This window comes from Lepeophtheirus salmonis, chromosome 1 (genome assembly GCF_016086655.4).
Source record: "Lepeophtheirus salmonis chromosome 1, UVic_Lsal_1.4, whole genome shotgun sequence".
NCBI classification, from domain to species: Eukaryota; Metazoa; Arthropoda; class Copepoda; order Siphonostomatoida; family Caligidae; genus Lepeophtheirus; species Lepeophtheirus salmonis.
The window spans coordinates 47,642,281-47,665,515 of record NC_052131.2 but is presented as its reverse complement, the minus strand read 5'-3'; the positions used below and the strand labels follow the sequence as shown (position 1 = coordinate 47,665,515).

The following is a 23,235-nucleotide window of genomic DNA, read 5'->3' as shown; positions in this document are numbered from 1 at the left end:
GCACAGTTTGACAAATGACCACTTTGCTTTACAGACACAATTTGTTGGGTAAACATTTTTCGTATTGATTTTCAAAGGGATTTGTGCTTCTTGTGTAGTGTAAATTTCTTGTTCAATGAGAAACCCGTCTTGAGAATTATATAATCAGAGACGATTATTGATTAATGAACACTTAATTATAGGAATTCGTGGAAAATGATTAAACAATTTATCTCATAAAATTTGAGTAACATGAATATAAATCATAGTAACTCAATATTGCAACATGGATCATCATAAAAGTATCATTTTTTCGGCAAAATGTCCCAGAACCATTATGGTGGTGCAATAGTAAACTATGTGACTCCCATATTTTTTTATGTGCACTGAAAAGAAAATATCAACATCTTGAGGTACTGCTACTGTCTATGATGATCTTCTCACTCATAATTGGGTGTTCATCATGTCACTTTTTTGCGAATTATACCGAAAGAAAACGGAATCAAAATATGAACAGATCTCACCTATTGTCATAATTTAACAAATATAATTTTTTTTTGCAAATTCTATGTATGTATGAATATTTAACTTGAATAACAAAGGGAAACAAACAGATTTTGATGATAAGAGCTATCTGATCTAGTTTTTAAAGTAAATTAAAACTGGGTAAATAATACACTTTGTATTTAAAATAATTAATTAATAATGACATACTCAAGCAATGTATGAATATGGTGTTTTTCACACTGTGGCGGTGGTGTTGTTGTCATTTTTTTTTATTTCCTTGTCCCTTTACAATTATTTTACCACAAATTCATATGATATTTAAAATAAGAATAACAAACAAAAACTTAACTAGGGTGTAAGTCCCTACAAAGTATATTAACCATAATGATAAATATACTTACTATTTGCCTTCATCATAAAAAAATAGCAAGATATCATGTACATTAATTTTTAGTCGCTACCTCATTTAGGATAGGACTCCCAGTGCTTGGTGTTTCCCAATAGATCTTTGGTTCCAGAGTATCCTCTTGCGTTATTGGGGTTTAACTTAGAAAATGATTAGAACCTTGGATTTTTAGTATAAAATAAACCATAAAGAACAATTATTATGTTATTTTATTTCAAAATATAATTTGTTTACTTATTTGATTCAAATGTATATCTAGATACAGTTTTGTACTTTAAATTACATGCACCTTTGAAAACTTTTCAAATGTGTATGATTTAAAACGATTTGAGCACGTTTAAACTTTTATGATCGTTTTTGTACTAAAGTGACATTATGGGCATAGTGCCTCCAAACTTTTCAGACTTTAGTGTTTATTCTACTTTATTCACTCTATCTACTTTCACATTGCTCATCATTAATCTGGTTAAAATAATAAACCAAATTTTTCAAATGAATTTCATGCAATGATTAATCATTATTAATATGACTGTTAAAAACATAATTTGTGAATAAAAAAGAAAGTTAAAGGTACCATAATTTCAAGATTGACCATAACAAGATAAAAACGATCCTGTATTTGTTCTGTTCCTCTAGAAAAGCAAATAAACCTATGCTTATAAAGCATATAAATTCTGTAAACATACAAAAGGTTTTGATATGGTTAAAAATTATGTAAATATAGCTCAATTTATAACCATAAAAAAATCAAGTAAAAGCATACAAACAGTAACGAGTGAAATCCTCTTTGCTACATATTTTGTAGAGCACAATATTCAATTTGCTATTATTGATCATCTTCTTATTTGTAAACAAGTGATACTGGATAGTAAAATAACTCATTATATTTTAATCTTTTTGTAGCCTTTGGTTGTTTTTTTTTTTTAAACTTGTGTTTTATATAGATACATACGTCTTGGATTTTGTTAAAAAGTTTAATAGCAGCCCTCATTCAGGGTTCTTAACTTTTAAATTAAAATAATATGTTTAAAAATAAACTAGATCAAGATTTTAGCTTAGTTATAAAATAGTAAAAATATGCCAGATATGGCATTGATGTTATTAAAAAATTGCTCTCAGATCCTTATTGGTATTGTAATATTTTGTATGGACAGTGACATAAGGAAGTGTTAGCAAGCAGTGTCATTCTATGTGACCCTAAGCATGAAGGGAAATAATTATTAGGAATTTGATGATTAAATTGACAAGTAACGAATCAGTTCTGAGGGATCATAGCTTAAAAATACGTGAGAATGGATGTCTTACAATTAGTACCTAGCAGGTAACCAGGAGTACAGTTAGGACTTTTAAACTTTGAAACAACTGATAAAAAATATGTGGGGATATTTCCTGCTAACAGTACAATGAAGTTTTTAATATAATTAACCTTTATAACTATTTGAATCCGTAACTATTGCATGTACACATACATAGAATCGAACAAATAAAAATCTGTGAATGACACGCCTTATGTTTAAGATTTGAGAAGCTCTGTAATTGAGTAAATCAATTCTATGTCACATAGAAAATCATCTTTCTATGTTGGAAGACCAGTCTACTTTAATATATTACTGATAATATCATATCGCTTTCTGTAAGAGTAAACCTTGTGTCGTCATTAATTCCTTCAGACTATGAATAAATAAAGTTTAACCGACGGTATTGTTTATTATTGCTTAAAATTGATGTTTCCTTTAAAATATGTAATGTTTATTAATATAAAACACTTTAAATGATTGTTTTCTGTTGGAAAAATGATATAATTATGACACGTCCTCATAGTTTGTTGTTTTGTCAATCCATGAGTATTTTCCAAAATGAATAAATAATCCATCATGTCTAATGATAACTGATAACGGAAAATTAATTAGCACTTCTCCCATTCAAATCGTTGTCGTGTTTTGGTTTGCTTTTTATTTTAATAAACTAACTTTATCACCTATTTTGTCTCTAATTTGAACAGCAAACAATCATTCATTGCTTATTATATTGATATACATTACACATTTTGATCAAAAAATTCAAAAAGAACACCAATTTCTACCAAAAATATATAATAACGACGTAAAACCCTCATTTACTTTTATATTAAGGAGAAATATTTTTTAGGAAATATGGGTTTAAGGCATAATGTCCTGAGGCAAAATACATTAAAGCGAAAGTACCTAGCGCCATCCATTATTAATAAAAATATACTTTATAGATAAAACTGATGTAAAAATTCATTTTTCTTTAAAGTTATGCATGAGGATTATCCATGTATTTTATCAATCAAGTAACTCTAGGCAACCTTTCCAACTTAGACATTATAATACTTCAAACTTACATGCCATGGCCATTCTGCCATATCTGCTCCACCGCTGTTCCCAGAATCAAATCCTTTTCGTCCACACCGTGCTCGATTCGCTGTTGGAAGAATACCCACGGGCTCTGCATTGTCGGGTACAAAACAACATACATCGTGATCATGGATTCCACAATATGAATAAGGAGTTCCTCCACTGTAAATAGATTATTAAAAAATCAGCGATTTGTAAAAGTGTAGCCAGTTAATATTATGCTCATATGCTTGATTTAAATGTATTCTAAAATCATAGTTATTTGAATGTAAATACAAAAAACATGGATATCAAGAGGGTAACAATCTATTCTAACATTTCCTTTTAATTACAGATTAAGGATACATTGATAACATTGTATGTTATGTAGTCGTAGGTCTATAAGAATGAATATAGATGTACGGAGATAAGAATAAGAATTCATGTCAAAGCCTACATTTCTCACTGATTTGTTGAATAAATACAGTTAATCTTATTACTCCAGTTAGTTGGAAAATATTTGATGTATGTATAGATTCCCTAAATAAAGGATCGTGCACTTCAATTGGAACAAACTTTGATCTCATTCAGATTCTGAACATATGCATTGTCACAATTTTTTTGGGTTTTACTTAATACCATAGACGGTAATACTAAACTAATTTTCAATATGAACTCCATGGTCCTCAACTCTCAAAAGGAGTAACCATTTTATTTCATACACAAAAATATTAATCTTTCATAAATAAAAAATAAATTAATCAGAGTTGGTAATTTTGAATTTACAGCAAAGTTATGGGTTTAGCATTAATATATCTTTTAAATATACAAAATTTTGAATAACAAAAGATTTGGCATGTCTGATCTAGCCTTTCATTTTTAACTGTTTTGTACTTCTTTAAGGAATAGACCCTTAATGAAATAATTTTATAAGGGTATTAGGTCGTGTGGTACCATTTAAAACAATTGGTATCACATATATTTTATCCTATTTCAATTTTTACATAACAATATTTGCATTTGTATGAATTTTTAAATTAAAACGATCGTATCTATTTTGCTTTTTGAGGAAAATTTTAATCTTGGATAAAAGGTCCCAGAGTTTATTCCAATTACTTGATCTAGACCAATTGCAACAATTTGAAATCTTTGAACAACAGGGGGTCAAATGACACCAATAGTAGCATTCTAGCATAATTAATTCTGAAGTTATTTGCATTTTTAAAAAAAGCGATGAATTCAAATTACAAAAACACAACTTGATGAGAAATCGTGTTTCTCCATCTCAAAAATGGGCTACGAATGACAACAAACTGAAATTTAGTCACTTAACCTGGGGGTGGGGGAATTCGGCCGTCATACGCTCATACGGGATCTGGATGAGTTCAAAGTTGGTTTCAACCTGTATATACAAATATAAGATACAAGTCAAATAACTAACAAATATTAAATTGCAACTTTTTATGAATTGATATTTAATATATGTAAGTGCATAAGTGGACCATTTCTCATTTACATTATTTTTGTTGTAGATAGTTTTTTTGTTTTTTTGTGTGTGTGTGTTAACTCACCACATGTCCATTTATATTTCAACTCAACGCTAAATAAATGGGATGGGGAAAAATATATATATTTTTTAAACAATTTCAGTCGTCCTTCTAAAAGTTATTCTCCCAATAATTCTCTTAATGACTCAAAGGAGTGTTAAGACCAACTGTTTTATTGTCTATGCATAACATAATATTTTAATTTTTAAATCAATATGTAGGTATATCAACCATTAATGAACCATAAACGAATCTTTTAAGAACGTAATGGCCATTTGATGTAGTAGATATAGTAGATTGCCCCGTTTTTGGCTCAATATTTTTTTCCTTGTACAAAGATACTTTCTGCTGTGAACAATACAAATAATGAACATTATTTTTGAAATGAAATGAAAATCACAAATTATTGAGCACCTCTTAGACCCATTAAATTATTATTAAACACAAGATACAAAATAATTTTCTAAATATATAAAATACTTTTTTTTTTACACATAGCGACGGTACCAGAGGCCTAAAAGTGATATATTTTGACCAAAAACAGTTGGTGCCGGAACAAAACGATAGGGGCTATTGGCCTACCAACTTTTGAAGATTATTTTTTGAAAAAATTTAAACGTAAAAATTTTGGGAATTTTTTTTTCAAAACTTGAAAAGTTATTGGTCAAATTTGGAATTTAAAATAAAAAATGATTTTATAAATACCATTGTGTTTCTAAACTAAAAAGGTATGTACCACACCAAAAATGCCCTCAAAGGCCTCAACTTTCGCCAAAGTCAGTTTTTTTATTGTCCTTAAAAGAAAAGGTCTTTGTGCAGGTGGAAAAAATATTATTCCAAAATAGGGACAGTTTAATATATACGTTATACAGTTAACTATATACTGAGAAACTTTTATTCGTTTTATTGTGTCGTTATAAGGAAATGTTGTTCTATAGTAGATAGTATTTGAAATATATTTTCAATTGGAATCTCTTCATTTATTGATTCAATGAATGAAGAACATGAGATGTACAGCTAATAGTTAGTGGCATGTCAATTCAATATTCCCTTTGCACACTCATCCTATTATTAGACAGTTATACATATAGTACTTGATAGCAGCAATTATATGAATATGTATATTATTTCTCGAATATATCTGGATTCCAGTAAACTTGAGTCCTCATATATCTGTAATTCAAAACACAGGAAACGTGTCATAAATCAATCAAGTTGGATAATAATATGTATGTTTATATTTTTTCTCAACATATCTATGTAATTCTACATAGATATGTATGTACGTATAAATAATTCAAATAACGTGTTTCCTTGTAACATATATGTGGCACTTCAACACACAAGAAAGCTAGAAGAATTATTCTTAAAGATTTGTATTCTTATACGAATGATCGTACATTTCTATCAACAAACTATTTTTATGAACCACTTGAGTGTATCAAAATTTGCAAATAAAGTAGTCTTGATTCATTGTTATTGACAGGCTATATCGGAAAGTGGTCATATGGGGGACAATAACAATCTTCAAACTCAAATAATGGATTTAAACTACAGATAAAATCCTTGATTATCTAAACTCATCCCACAAACTTGAATACAATACCTACGGTCGACCAAAATAAAACCATGAATAGGCTGTAGAAAAAATTATGAGATCTTCAAAAAATACAGTTTTGAATAGGAGTTCGTGATTAAATCTTCAAGTTACGATAATTTTTGAATAGCTTAGGCTGCAAACAACATCAAGACAATCACCAAGACCAAACATCCGGCCTCTGTGATGATGTTGAAGGTTGTAGCATAATACTGGTTACCCAAGTCCGACTACTAGATGGTGTTGAAGGAAAATGTGGTCCTATACATCACCAACACCCTGAAGAAGTCTAACAAGACCACATACGAATTTCAGCACGAAGGGGCGCCAGCCCATACTGTCAATATTGTACAAGAGTGGATGGGTAGCAACATTAACTTCTAGTCCAAGAGACTTGGGCCCCTCAAAGTCCCGATCTGAATCCACAGGATTACTTTATTTGGTAGAAAATTGAAAATAAGACCTGCAAAGTCTACTACCCGAATATTGATGCCCTGAAGACCTCCGTTAACCAGCAGTGGAGGATTATGAAAAAGGCCTACGTTGCCAATGTGCGCAAGGGGTTCAGGAGGCGGTTAGAGGCTATCATTGAGGTTAATGGTGGCCAGATTCATAATTAATGTGTATTGTTGTAATAAAAAATAAAATTTTCTCTCTACAACATGAAACATTAATTATGAATCTGGGCACTTTTTCTACACCTGATATGTACAGGGTGCAGGAAATTTACTTTCATTTTATAATGAATGGCAATCAGGCTGTAGAAGTAGTAGAGGAGTGAACGTGGTTTCATTCAAAAGATTAGATTCTATAGTAGGAAGTGCCTACAATCAGTTGTGGCAGAGTAGTGAGGAACGTCATTTTGCCATCGAAAATAATTGTTGCCAAATAATGGATTGATAGAAGGCTTTATAAATAAAACTAATTCCACTTAAAGTCCTAAGTTATATGGGGGTAATTTATACAAATCATTTATTATTATTCAATTTGTAACATAATATAAACGTTTTTTTCAATTCATAAACGTAACATGAAATTTGCAAAGTTATTTGAATGCAAAAAGCTCTACGGATAATTATACTAGAGAGTTAGAATTGCCACCATTCAATTATGTGTCATGTAAGACTATTAAATTGGTGCAGTTTGTTCAAGTCATGTAATTAGAACCGAAGTTTTTCAGGGGAAAAACATTTTCGAGACTATTGCAGAATCGTGAATAACTAATTACATAACTGTTTATTTTAAAATTATCAATTAAAATAAGAAGGCAAACAAATATTGCATCTTTTTTCATCACGAAAAAACCTTTCCGTAAAAGTTTATTTAAAAAAAACCATCACTGGGTATCAAAATACCGAAGTTAGGTTTCTGATTTTGAAAACTTTATAAATAAACACTTTAAATGTTTCATAATGAAACAAAAATTAAACTTTTCTGACTGATTAAACTTGAATGAACTTCTGTTGTTCCACCCTCTTTATATGAAGTAAAAAAATAATTGTTTACTTTTTATTAATAAAGTTAGATTGAATTTCGTCAAGTGTTAAAACAAAAATAACCTGTCTGCCTATTAGATTTTGTAAATATTTTGGGTGGCAATAGTCTGAATTTAGTATTATAACATTCAAGTTTTGCAGCCTATTCCATATATTAATGTAGATTATAATTCGATATGTAAATGTTTCTGCAAAAGATTTTTTGGAACAGAAATTATTTTAACAACCTATATTCAAATGCCTACCAAAACTCCGTGACTCAAAAAGAGCAAGCTATTTAAAAAATAAGGATCCACTCAAAATATGCACATAAAAGCATAGCTTTAAAAGACTAGCTGTAGGTAACCGTATGCAACATGCATATGTCTACAACTATAGTTAGGATAAATTAATTGTAATTCAAAGAGAATTAATGATAGATTTTTCCTTGTAAAACGAAGCACATACATTCATCTATGAAAATATATTATGTAAAATAAACATTTCCCGCTATGGAGAATGCATATTCATAAATTAATTAATGATCCATTTGAAATAATAATAATAAATATGACCTAATTATGAGTGCAATCATTGAAAATAATAAATGAATTGGTTGATGTACTTCCCATCTCGTTTCTAAAACCACGTACAATATCTATATTGATGAAGTAAAATTTATCGGTCTGTCGTTTGTCTGTATGAAAAACAGTCACGGGGTGCACTGTATATAATGTACTCTGATGTATATCAAATATGTACATATTTTTGATCAAAGAAATAATAATGAGTTGTATCAATGATCTATTGCAGGCGTGTGCATATAGTAACAGACGTGTATACAGGGTGCACAGTATATAATGATTCCTGATGTATATCATATACATATATGTGGTCGTATTATTCAAATATTGCTGACTAGTGCAATGTGCATTTAGGATCGAATATGTAACACTGTTTCTATTTGTTTTTGTTATAGCTCTATGCTGTATAATATAATATAATATTTATATAGTCTTTAAGATTTGAATAAAATATAAACTCTGGTACAAATGAATTAACTCTCGTAGGTGTTTTTTTCTTTTTGTTATTGAGCGCTCTAGAAACTTAAGTACTCATTAGTCATTACTTTGTATTTAGATTTTTTATTGCAAACTCTTATTCTCATTCTTTCATTCTTGAGAACAAATCCGTCATATAAATAGATAAAAGTATATTTAAAAGTACAATTTTTGGGGCAGATACTTTTTTTAAAGAAAATAAAATATTGAATACCATTTCAATTTTTATTTTTTTTTGGCTACGATGGGATAATTTTTGAATGATAACGAATTAAAATGTCTTTATTTGGACCACCCCTATGGAATCTTCTGTGGTTACTTGGCGGGAGGGTGGTCCAGACTAAAACCACGTAGATAACTTGCCGAGATTGAATAAATGATGTCATAAGGAACATGATACAATGTTTTCTAAAAGGAAATGTCATTAAATTAAATATGGAACTACTTTTTGAAAAAGGCCATAATAAGTTTTAGCCTTATTTAAAATGAAAATCAGTTTAAAATATTATATAACATTTTTTTCTTAAAAATAGCAATTGAATGAAATATGGAAAAATATGTTATTTTTAAAAGGGGAAGGGAGGGGGTTAAGAAATTAAACACGTGGGTATAGACTTGTATACGAAAAAAGCCCCATCAGTTCACATGGTGGCAGGGGGGGTAGAATTATGTAAAAAGAACCACGTGGTGTTTGAATAACCCCTTATTATATCAATTTTTCCTCTTTCAAACGGAGAAATAAAAAAGACTTGAAAGCAACTGTTCGTTTTTAGCTAATTATTCTCAACTGTCGGCATTATTTAATAGTAGGGAATCATTCACAGCTTCATTAGTACAATTATTTTGAGCTCTACTAATCAACACTCAGAACCATAATAAGAGGCAAGATTTGTAGAAAAATATAGAGAGGACCCAAAAATACAAAGTAATTTTTGATATTGTCGACGATGATATCCCCAAAATATCAATAACTTTTATTTATATGTATGTTTTTTTAGCTGTCGATTTCTTTATTTTTTTTCCTTATTATTGCCTTGAACTTGTTGTTTGGTTGAATAATTCCCTTCATCCAAATTGAAGTATAGTTTGCACATTTGCGAAGAATTGGATATCTACGATTTTGAGCCCTTTTCTTTCTCTTCTTGAAGGAAGAAAAGTTTAGAGATGCAATAAATATTTTTATGTTGTGCCGGAAAATCTAAAGGTATAATGAAGCTATATCTTTTTTTTTTTTATACAACAGCTAAAATAATTACTTCCATAAAGAGTAATAATGAAACACAGTTATCATAAATGTTAAAATAATGTAAAATAACTTCATTTATATTTCGCATATACAAACATTATATAAATGTATGTATATGCAACAAGATTGTATTGCAAAAAACAAAACAAAATGCAGATATCCTGCAAATTCTAAATAAGTACGTAGAGGAACACAAACTCTACACATTTTTAAATGAATGGTGTGTTTCAAGTGATATTCAATTTATGTTTGAACCCTCTTGTATTTTGATTTAGGCATTCATATTTTTTAGATAGTATGAAGAGTAAACTCATTTAAAATAATAAGTATATTACAATCAGTGATGTGCCGCGAGTTAAATTTCGCTGGATGAGGATTTGGAGTTCATAAAAACACTTGAGGAATTACGAGTTTTACTTTTGACTCACTTGAATACTTGTTACTCACCATAACACTTTTTTCTCACTAAATAACTATTCAGTCAAAAAAATAATATTTTTGGAAATAATTATAGAAACTTGTCATTAAAAAATTGTTTTCTAACATTTATGTTAGACAGATTAATCTAAAAAATAGTTTAACTGATTAGAATTGTGATCATAGGCGTTATTCAACTGTTTATACCGGGCCGTGCAAAATTATTTACCGATGATGTAAATATACTTTTTAAGAGGTTTTGTGGCAACCAATCTGATTGTTTCGTATTTTTACTGTTAAAATAAACAAAAATCCTTCCTGTGAGAGCGAACAACTTCCACACGTGAGACCATGTCCAATCAGGAAACAAAGAGGATCGAAATTGCAGCCCTCCTCCGAGCGGGAGTGCCTCATAACAACATTAAGGAACAGGTTGGGGCCTCGTTGAAGACAATTTACAACGTTTCCAAGCGCTTGAAGGCTGGGGGTGATATCAAGCATTCCCCTGGGGCTGGCAGGAAGTCCACTGTCTCAACAAGGCAAGTAAAGGCAGTGTTCAAGAGGACTCCCAACAGGTCCATTGCCGACATGGCCAGAAAGATGGGAACGTCGAGATCAACTTTTTCAAGGGCATTGAAAAGGGCTGGAGGAAAGTCCCTGAGGCGTACTGAACGCCCTCTGCTAACTGAACGTCAGCGAGAAGTCAGACTTGAGCGTGCCAAGAAAATCTTGAATGATATCAAGAGCTCATCTGGACGCATCATCATTTTTTCAGATGAGAAAACTTTTAGGGTCGATCCTGTTTTCAACAGGCAAAATGACCGTGTTGTGAGGTTTGGAGATCCAACAGGAAGGCCATGAAGCCGGTATGGTTCTCCACTGGCTCAGATTAACAGCGAAGGATTATGTGAAGATTCTGTCGTCCAAGGTCCTTCTGTGGATCAAATCCATAGTCGGCAACTCTCCTTGGATTTTTCAACAAGATGGAGCACCAACCCACGCTTCCAAGAAAGCTCAGGAGTGGCTCAAGGACAACATGAACTTTTGGCCAAGGACTACTGGCCCCCTCAGAGCCCAGATCTGAGCCCACTAGACTTCTCTATCTAGGCGCACGTGGAGACCAAGGCCTGCAAAAATGACACAAGAACATAAATGCCCTAAAGGCTGCTGTCATCAAGGCCTGGGCCTCCAAGGACGCCAATTACATCCAGCAAGTCTGTGGCAGCTTCAGACGTCGCCTGACCAGTGTCATCGAGTCAAATGGTGGCTACATTAATTAAATTTGATCACAAACTATTTTATTATTCTAAAAATGTATGAATAAATTGTTTCTCAAGTCATTCAAATGTCATTATTGTCCGCGATATGTTCTGAACAAAAATTGGTAAATAATTCTGCACGGCCCGGTATAGTCAACACATCAATATTTTATTATGTTCTGGTTATAACTTATAAATATTATGTTTTTAGTAGCACTCATGCTTATGAAAATAAATGCATATTTATGATAATATGTAGAAAAATAACATTTTTAGACTGGTAGGTAATTCCAATTTCTAAGCAATGTCGAGTACTCCCACTTAACTTAAAATAATCTAACACATATTACTTATAATACAAAGGGTACACATTGCAGAAAATTCAAAATATTTCCACAATTTATTAAAAGGAAAATTGATTTTTTTCTCAAAAATTATGACATTTAAATTTATAAGAGTGAGAGGATTTTTTTATTATTATGATAACTATAAAAAATCCACATAACTAGGGGATGGCAATGACCATTTGGTTCTATGACTCTAGTTCTCACTGGTTTCAATTATATACTAATTTTAATATGATCTGTTTGAATTTATTAAAATTTTTGTTGTATTCCTAACTTCAAAAGAAGTTGGAGTCAGTGAGCAAGTTTGCCAATAAGCATTGTAACAATACCTACGTCCATCTGTTCTGAATGTGCAGTATTTAAGTTGGAAATATATTTAAATGACGTCAAAAGGATAAGTTTCATCTTAAACAAGCAAGCTATGTATAAATGATCTGCACCAAAAATAGCTCTGAGGAAAAGATGCAGGCAAAAAAAAAAAAATGCTCACAATTGTGTGGACAAAATTTGAATATCTCAGAGCACCAATTAAAAGTCAATTTGAATTATAAGATTTTATTAAATAAAAGGACTACAAAAGAATAAATTATTAATAGAATACTAATCCTTGGCTCTATTCTAATTATAGTAGTATAAACTAAAAAGAGATATGTATTATGTATTAACATAACATTACTCAGCAAAAGTACGATTTTTAATATTTTAGAATGTCGTTGTGACTAAATAATAGTGTAGAGATTCGATCCAAGGGCACCTTTTATTCGGTTTGTTCTTCAGAGATTTTTTTCATGGTGATTTTCTTGTTTAATTCAAATCATAGACCAAATTGAAGCTGTTGACGATAAAACAAAGGTTCCACATTCTAATGAAGACTTTATTACAATAAAGACATTTTAAAGTGTCTAATATGTAGGGGAGACTGGGGAAGGTACAACACGGGACAGTTGCAAATTTCCATTTTCTCAAACATCATCTGAGAGTCTTAAAGTTTACATTACTATTCCAGATATTTGATAAAAACAGTTTTTGTAATAATTCCATTATTTCGTCTATTAACAATATTATTTGAATTTTTAATTACTTTGCTATCAGTTGATAAAATTGTATTAAAATTCAAAGCTCACTTAGTGAGGAAAAATTTGAGATATTGTAAGGCTGAGTACCAACTTTTCTTTAATAATATAGCGGATAACTCCCCAGCCAATCATTAGTGTTACTTTCCGTTTTCCATGAGCGCAATCACTCGTAGATCTTCAATTTTAGATGTTCTCTCCTCAAGTATGACAGAATAATAATAACAGCTGAATAATTTTTATTTAAATATTAAGTGATTAGCCAGGGCTGTACTTTACTTATAAACGTTCCTTGTCATACTTCATGAATTTTTATTTATAAATCCACTTCCCTCTTCTTTTCTTTATTTAATTAGCCAGTTTTTAAATATCAGTCCTCTTCCGACACACAGACAGACAGATAAATTTTGTTTAATTAATGAAAACATAATTACACTTCACAACAAGCGGGATTTTTATCCAGACCAGGGATCTAAAGATGCTTTTGAGTGTGAATTTCTCCGATCTATAATACTGATTAGTGATCAATCAGGGGTGTGCGATGGGGAGGGCTGAAGGGGCTGTAGCCCCTCCAAAACTCCAAAAAAAAATTAAGGAATTTTTTATTCTTACTGGAAAATTTAATATAATTTTCTAAAGAATTAATTGTCTGTATATGGGTAAGAATTTTAAAAATTTCCGAAAAATTTAATATTTGAAATTTTAATTGTAGTTTTTTCTGAACATTTTTGAAATTTTTTTCCAACAATTTTACATTTGAAATTTAATTTTCGGACAAAAATTTTATATATAAAATTTTAATTTTTTCCCCAAAGAATTTCATTTTTTGTAAACAGCTCTAGGTTTTTGAAATTTTTTCCTTAAAATTATTATTTTTAGAAGAGAAATATAGATTTTAGTATTTTTTTCCCCTGAACAATTTACTTGTCTATGAATTTTCAGGGATTTAAAAAAAAAAAAATTGAAATTTTTTCAAATTTTTTTTTGTTTCTTAAAAATGTAAAAAATATTATGCTATGGACTAAGAATTGAAATCTTATTTTACTATAATACATTCAACATTATGAAATGAAAAGACTGATTATTTATTCCCAAAAATATATTAGAGTTTTTTGGGGTTTTTTAACTACAAAAATAAATGCGAAATTTGCAACCATCCCAGGCTATGAAGACAGTTATAAAATTTGAAAAGTGACACTCAAATGCAATTTGTGTAAAAACTACTGACTGGTCAAGCCTATAAATAGATTTAAATAATAGAAGATATGTTTTGTTAAAATTTGACTAGTCTAAGTCAAAAAAAACTCTCAGTAATTAAGCCAAAAACAATCAAAGTTACAACTGGACATGATCTACACTACTTAATTATAAAAAGGCATTAAGCACATGCTAATTTAATAGACATATATTAAATCATAAATTTGAATCGTGTAATGTTTATCTAGGTCTATTAAAGGTATCAAAGAATTAAAAATATTGAGATATTAAGGGTTTTCAGGGGTGTCCGCAGGAGGAGGCCTGGAGGGGCAGTAGCCCCCTCCCCCAAATTTAGGAATTTTTTATCCTTAATATAAAATATAGTATTTAAATTCTTTTTCAAAAAAAATTATATTTAAAATTTAATTTTTAGATATTTTTCGTTAAAAAATTCAGTTTTTTCTGAGCAGCTCTAGATTTTTGAATTTTTTTCCCACAAAATTTACTTTTAAAAATAGCTATGGATTTTTAAAAAGCAGTCGGTAGGATACATCAATTTGAAATTCTAGCAGGCACGATTACATGATGGTCTAATCTTGCATATCTTCTAACCTTGAACTAAACCTATTTATATAAGTAGTTATATATCGGTGCTAATAATTTTTAGGGATAAGTAACCCTTCAATTCCCCACCCACCCAAAAAAGGTTGAAAGCAAACAAAGCCCACGCATGTTCACATAATAAAACTTGAGGGTCTGGTCTCAAGCTATGTTCAGTTATAGTAACACTTTTTTACGTACTACAGTTAAAAATGTTGATAGTTGTAAGACTTTTTGTTTTTAATTCAATTACTTGGAGCTGGTTCTGTTTATAGACGTTAAAATTTCAGAAAACATGTCTAAATCTGTCTTCTCATATTTAAATCTATTTAGAGATTACCAAGTTATATTACATAAATTGCGTTTAAATTTGTCTTCTAGCTTGAGAAGTTGCAACTAGTGTTATGTTGGACCTTTTTTTATGGCCAAGGTCGAGTCCAGTCCCGCCTACACAACACTTGTTGCAAACATAGTTAAAATTTAAGAAAATTATATAAAAAAGATATATTTTTTGGGGAAATAAAAAAATAGCTCTTTTATGCTGTATATACTATAATTTAAAGCAAAATAGTCTTTATTATAGATAAGAGAAACTCACTCCAATTCATACGGAACTTCTAAACGCTAATGTTGTATGTACAAGGACATTGTAGATATATCAGCAATGTTGTTTATTTTTTTTACTATTTGTTTGTTTATTCTTTTTTTTCAAAATGGCTGACTTTCTGAAGGATGACGCCACGTTAAAATGATTTGCAGATAATTAAATTGTTATTCAATTTACATAATATAATAATTTCATACATTAAATAAGCTTACAATTAAAATGAAGTTTTGAGTGTCCTTACCTCAGAATACAAGTCCAATACTCCATGCAATCACATCCAAATTGATTATGGTTAATGACATTATTACTACTGTGATGTGCGCTAAGAAAGTCTTGAGCCATTACGGTTGGAGCAAGATTGACTAGAATAATGAATAATACAAGACTGAAAATTGGAGATATCAAAGGGTTTTTTCGTTTTGCAAGGCGGTAAAAATTGAGGGACTCCGAGTTGTTTGATATCTTTTTCCTTCTCACAACAACTGACTTTTTCTTCAATTTATCATATCTGAAAAAAAGAAGGGAAAATATTAAAATTCAAGAAAAAATTATCCATTTTCCATTTCGAAATATCTTACAATTAGTTGTGTTAATTGTATACCTTATTTTATGTTTCAAACTTTTTAAGCTCTCCATGTGGTTGTTCATTATTTGTATTCCACAATTAGCACTAAGGGTTATTAGTATATGTATAAAGCATAATAAGGAACCTAGCAGTTTGTTACTTCTTTTTAAATATGTTAAATAGCTCCCATTTAAAAATATTCATAAATAAGTTTTCCATTGGTCAAAGTGATGTTAGAGATTTTGCTTAAATATGCATCCATTATTTTGTAAGTATCAAAAGCAAGAATCTACTCTAAACTAAAAATATATTCCTAATTGATGTATATAAGACTGTCCCGTTTTTCGGATTAATAACCCTATGGACAAATAACTTTTTTGTGGGGGACATTTCAAAAACTGACTTTGCCAAAGTTGAAGCCTTTCAGACTGTTTTAAATTTGGAAAAATTGTATACAGCACATCCTCTTCACTGGATAAAAAAAAGATACTTATCCAACTTTGAAGCTATTCCTGATATTTTAGCCAATAATATTAGTCGAGATCGTTTTTAAACATTATAAATTTTATAGACAATACAAAAGTCGAAAAGTCAGACACTATAGGAAAACTGAGGCCTTTCTTTGAGGATTTAGACAACTAAATATTCAGCAATAGACGCAAATAGGGTTCCATATTATGGAAGCTACCACGCCATACAGTTCATTCGAAGAAAACCTATTCGTTTTTGGCTATAAAATTTGGGCCCATTATCCTCAAGTAGGATACTTACAAAAAAAAAAGTCTAAGGAGTATTGAAAATATTGTCAGATATAGCCCATTTACCAATTGATATTGTATATAAAGATGACAATGGTAAAAGATGTAAATTTTGTGATATAAAAAGTTAGTTTATGTGTGAAAAATGTCATGTATATTTTCATTGAAAGTGTTTTAAAGAATATTATTATATCATGTACATAATCATCTCTCAATTATTTAATAACTTTTTTGTAAATGGTAATAGATTAATAAATTTAAATATAGTGTAGGAATTTAAAAAAATATGTAATTATGAAAAATTGGACGCTTGGGCGAAGGGATATTTAAATACATATCCGATATCTTGAGAATCCGTTTACCAATAGCCGTGATTTTTTGGGAAAATATCAGCAACAGCAAGATCAATGGATGTTTTAAATTCCAAAACAATTCATCGATTGGTTAACTTTCGTCATTATTGGGGTTTTTAATCATTTATGGGCCTCAAGATGGACTCAATGCTTTGCAGTTTCCCTGTTTTATCAGACATAACATATCAAAATTTAAACATAGTTGAATTGATTGGAATTAACTCGATGTAAATCCTCAATTTTAATTACAGATTTCTGTAAACTCTTCTCTTGATACGTCTTTTATGCATTAAATATGATAAACAAACAAACTTTCATACAAATAAACCTAGATTTGCTAATATTTAAATGATGGAGATGTATTGTATATATATTAAGGGAAAATAAATATTTGTATACCTATTTTATACGATATCAGAAACTTAATTGTAGGCTTGATTAGGTTTTTTTTAATACAGAATTTCCGTATAATTATCTTGAAAAAAAATTGTAATTATAGCTTCCTTTTTCCAAAAGAAAATGAAACAAGTTTTATTATATAGAAATTAATAATTTCTTTCATAATGCTAGTACACATTTAAAGTTTTGTTTTAAGCAGTTTTGAAAATCATACCAAATGGATGATATTTTTGTCCATTGTTTATACATCGAACTTTGGTATTTTAATACCCGACGATTATCTTTCAATTACTTTCCATTGATAGATTTTTGAGGGATAGTAATTTTATACAAAAAGATTTAATTGGCCACATAATATTTTTTAGAGTTGTGGATGAGGGGTTTCCAGAACAAATCAGATTTCAAAAACTCAAATAAGATAATTTGAAATAGTTTAGAATTCTTACATCACACCAAATCTGATGTCATCACTTTCAGCTATCTAACATTACTATCCGTGGAGTTATTCGCGTTAAAATAATGAAGACGAATGTAAAAAATTTGTTTTTTGTATATTAGAAAATGAAGCAATTAAATGATTTTCATAAATTGCACTAACAAATATCCAAGAACAAAATTGCAATTAGTTTCTTCTAATAAAATATTATGTTAACCAATTTGTTAGCAATATTTATTTTCGACAGCAAACGCACGTTCCTCAATACTTCAACGTATGAAAGCGATATACAGTATTTCCTTCCCCCCCCCAAAAAACCGGTCCCTCACGACTACTTCTACAGCCTGATTGCCACTCATTATAAAAAAGGCAGTTCTGTTGCTGCACTTTATATATCATACTATCCTGTATTCGATTTTAATCTTTTTTTCTTGCACAAAACTTTTTCAATTGGTGACAATCCAAAAACTGACTTTGTCCATGTTTGAAATCTCTCAGGCCATTTCAATTTTAAAATTTGGAATTTTTGTGGTCAAAATTGGCCAGTTTTAGGCCTCATGTTATCTCCAAAAACTGTTGTTGTGTCAAAAATTATACTTTTTATATTTGATTTATCAGAAAAAAAATGATAAAATGAATGATTTGCCGTTTCCCTGTTTATCATACATGAAACAATATTATCTTACTTTCTTATCTTCAAAAACTATCACACTTCAAGTAGGATTAAATTTTGCTATGTTATGTTTAATAAAAATAAGGAAGCGGGGAATCATATCATTCGTTTTGTTAAAACGAATATTTGCAAATTTAACTTACAAAATCATTTTTATGACTTTTTTTTCATCTTAGGCACTGTTCAAAACAAGTTTTCAGTATAAAACCACTTTAAAAGTCTTTCTTTATTTTAATTAAAATTCCAATTTTGTTTTATTAAACTTTTCTTTATAAAACACAATTAGTCTATTTTTTTTTGTTAAAAATAATAGTAAAAATAAATAGTTTTTGTATTACTTACAACTACAACCATATTTGAGGATAATTAAAAAGGTTAATACACTTTTACAACATATTTATGAGAAAGAATAACCTTTTCCAAAATGAGTTTTCAGAATATTTTTAGAAGAAAAAAATGAGAACTGACCTGGATGGAAAATTAATATTTTTGATTTTATTTGCATCTGCCTTTTTTTTGGTCCTGATGGGACTAACCAATGAGGTAGTGTTAGTGAGCATTGTGATTACTTCTCGTTTTGTTTCTTCTACTTCCTGTTCAGGTGTAATGAACACCATGTGTCATTCTATCTGAAAAGCAAAAATAAGATAATAAATTCAAATGTTTAAATGTTATGTAGATTTTAAATTGAGAGATGAAATGTAATTTGAGGGAATACTCAACATTTAATTAGAGTAAAATATTTTATAGAACACTAGCGGTAGAACCTGGCATGCCAGAGTTATTGGGTGTCAACGAACATACAAACTTTGCATTAATAATATAGAAGATACAACCCCAGGGGCGTTCGTAGGATTTTATTTTTGTGGGTCTTGGTTTTTTTTTTCACAACCATTTTAATTTTTTTTTAAAGAAATCCTCCTCCATTAACCTTTATCTTAGATAAAATTCCTTAAACAAATTTTTTTACTTCAATTACCTTTTTTATAATGGAAATTGTTTTTTTTTCTTTTAAATTAATGACCCTTTTTTAGACAATAAAAACCTTAAATTTATTTTTATATAATGTACTTCTCACTAATTTTCATTTTAAATATGAGTTTACTTTAACTGCCATAAAATTGCATTCTTTTTTAGAATCCGTTTTTTGGTGAACACAAATATAATCAAAACTCAATTTTGAAATAAATCTTTTTAGCTTGTTTATATGTTGACAAGCCACTCATTTTCTTATTTGTAAAACTCAGACAGGCCTCTACTATCTCAAAACCACCTTAATCGAGAGCAAGACTTTGAAGTCAAGAGAAGTCTCCTTTCTTAGTTCATTAATCATCTTGTTTTGTTAAAAAGAGTAAAGTGTACACCTGTGGTGTCTTTTATTTTCTCTTCAACATGTATCATAATTAAAAGAAAGGAAAGGGAAGGCACAACAGGGTGCACCCAATGTCATTAGCAGAGTTACTGAATTAAGACCCTTGTTAATACCAGCTGTCTGCTATTTGATGGGGGAGAGAAAAAGAGGAGAACCTTGTAACATTAAATATAGCATTAGTGTAGGGGAAATTTTGTGATTATAAGTGAATTCATAGTTATTTATTTTATTATATATTTTTAAAATAATTTACATTGAAATTAGGCGAGAATTCTTCTTTTAAAGGGAGAAGTTAACGCCACGAAGACCTATTAAATAGTGGGGGGGAAGTACACACAACAACCGTTTTTCCTTTTCTAATTTTTTAAGGTATTTTTTTTTATGTCAATAAGTACAAGACTATTTAGTATTCAAAACTAAGAAGAGACCTTTAAAAAAAATGGACTTCAAGACCAATCTTCCAAACCATTATCACTTGTGATTGATAATAATAAGTTAACTTTGATTAGAGACGGATCATATTATTGGGTCTTGTATGTTCTACTATTATTTATAAATTGTTTGAGGACTCAATTTTGATCTACTATCTTCTCATTAATATCTGTCTACTGCAATTATATCCAAAGATATTAATCAAAAACAATATATTGAATGCTCAAATATTTGGCTCATATTTACCCGTATCGATAATACGTACTGATTTAAACAAATCACATTATTATGTACAGACTTGAAAGAGAAAAATATATGTTTGGGCATAATTTTTTATAGAAATATTATTTCCTATAATGCGGCTAAATATAAGTATAGGTAGGTAGAAACATACCTATCAATTATCTTTCCAACTACAATACGTAAATCAACAAAATAGGTCTGTATTTAATGATGATTTTCATTAAAAAAAATATATCATGCCAAAAATAGAGGCTTTAAGTAAAGGAAATAAGGCATACTGTAGATATTGAATAATAATGATGTAAGTACATATTCATCCTAAAGTATGTTAAATAATCGAGAAATTAGATTATTTTATTTATATATTCGCATTAGGTATAAGGAATAATAGAGTCATTGAATTACATATTATAATCTAATAGAAATAATTCATTATTTGAACATATATAGGTGTATAATTGAGTTGCCTTAGCATAGAGAGTACGTTTATATACTAGATTATACATCATATGCATGTCATGGGAGCTTATCTTTAATCCAGGTAATATTTTTATCTTCATTATGCTTATTTTATTTTGTAAAAAGAAGGGGGACCAAGTCGAAGTGGTGTGTTAGGATCGTCGAGTCTCTATCATATTATTGTTCGGTAGGTATATCAGACGACTTATATTTATAGAAGTCATGTTTTTGTTGAAACCAATTGGTTTCATATGTCAAAAAATAAGAAAAGGAAAAAGGTTTTTTTGCGTGTGGTGCATCTTCATTTTTGTTAATTATTTATTAGGTTGTTGTGGTCTTCACTTCTCCCTCCAATGTAAGCATTATTGCGTATCTTTGGTATATATATATTTTTTTTAAACCCATAATTAAATATATATATATATGAATTTGAATATAATTAACAAATTTTCCCTGCACTAACTAATGCTCTTTTAAATGTAGAAGAAGGCAGCCAATATTAATAAGAGTTAATTCAATGGTACCATATGTCTCACTCCCAGCTTTTCCTCCTTACAAAAATGCCGAATCTACTTATTATAGTATTGGGCATGTATTTCAACTGATAGAGATACTTCAATCATTTTTAAACTGGTACTTGAAGCACATTATTACTTTATGAAAGCATTGGTCTCCCAATGACGGAACCCCCAAAAATTTCTGAGCCAGAACAATCCCCCTCCCCCCCCCCCCCGCCACACAAAAAAAAAATGTCTTTAATTAAAAAACAATAATGAAAATTGTCTAATTTTTTTAAAAAGTCTTCAAATTTCTAAACTAGCCCAAAACAAGAAAAAATAAACGGTTCCTGATGCAGGTAAAATTTAAATAAAGTATTGGTTTCCATTCCTTTCCTCTGGTATTTTTATTACATCTATATTTATATATCAAATCAATGTCTTTTTCAAACAGAAAAACGTATCATTTCCTACAATTTATTTTAATGGGATATATGACTTGAACGGCAGTGAGCTTGGACAGGAGCTAAATGACTTGCTTAATTTTAATCAAAGACCATGTCATCAAGGACCGAACTTTATCAGTTTCAGAACTAATATGCAATACTGAACTGGAGTTTAGTCTTAAGTCCTTAATCAGGACCGGCACAACTCTATTGTCATCCTTGGTATAATAAAAAGTGAGATTTTGCGAGGAAAAAGGTTTCACAAAGACGATGAATCTACTTAACCTAATAGGCCACTCTGATGATAGCTTTGGGGGCACACCTTTTTGAGGGAGAAGGAAGAGACTTTGTTGCATTAACTCATTTTTCATAAGGAACGACGAACAAATACATAAGGAAGAACAATTTGTAAGATGTTTAAGAAGTAGGAGTCAAACTGGCGGTTATGGACAGTGGGGTTCAGGAATAATCATTTTACCATAGCCAAGTTTATAGTAGTATATATTGATTCGTGTTAAAAGGCAGGTCTTATTATTACTTGTTAGTAAACTAAATATCATAATGTATTAATAAGGAAAACCTCTATGTACCACTCTAGACAATATGCTATACAACACTTCCGTAAAATCAAGACAGACTAAGGAGCGGTTAATATATTATAATTTTAGTTAAGTTAGATAAATAGCTTTACTCTAAGTACAATCTACGTTAGATTGTCCCTTTTTTAGGTGAATATTTTTTTTTTCCTTGAACAAAAAACTTTTTTGATGGACACTATCAAAAAAATCCCTTCCGTAATGTGTGAGTCTGCTCAAATCATTTTTTCTGTACTACAGATCATTTTTTATTTCAGTAAAATGGGATCTTGTACCAAAGGGCTAAATATGATACCATGAGTTAACAATGTACTTTTTACAATAGGCTTAG

General features: G+C 29.8%; 1 protein-coding gene across 3 annotated transcripts in view; it reads right to left on the bottom strand.

Annotated features, from left to right (window-relative positions):
- Positions 1-23,235, bottom strand: part of LOC121131846 (chymotrypsin-like protease CTRL-1) — a 117,808-nt gene that overhangs the window by 8,702 nt on the left and 85,871 nt on the right. For 2 of the 3 annotated variants that reach the window (XM_040727236.2, XM_071894047.1), the window contains 3 exons: positions 19,328-19,488; positions 15,917-16,183; positions 3,258-3,432 (listed from right to left, as the gene is read on the bottom strand). In XM_040727236.2, the coding sequence (XP_040583170.1) occupies positions 3,258-3,432; positions 15,917-16,183; positions 19,328-19,476 (591 nt within the window). In that variant the 5' untranslated portion in view covers positions 19,477-19,488. The remainder of the gene's footprint in view (positions 1-3,257; positions 3,433-15,916; positions 16,184-19,327; positions 19,489-23,235) is intronic. The other variant, XM_071894048.1, reaches the window with a different exon arrangement.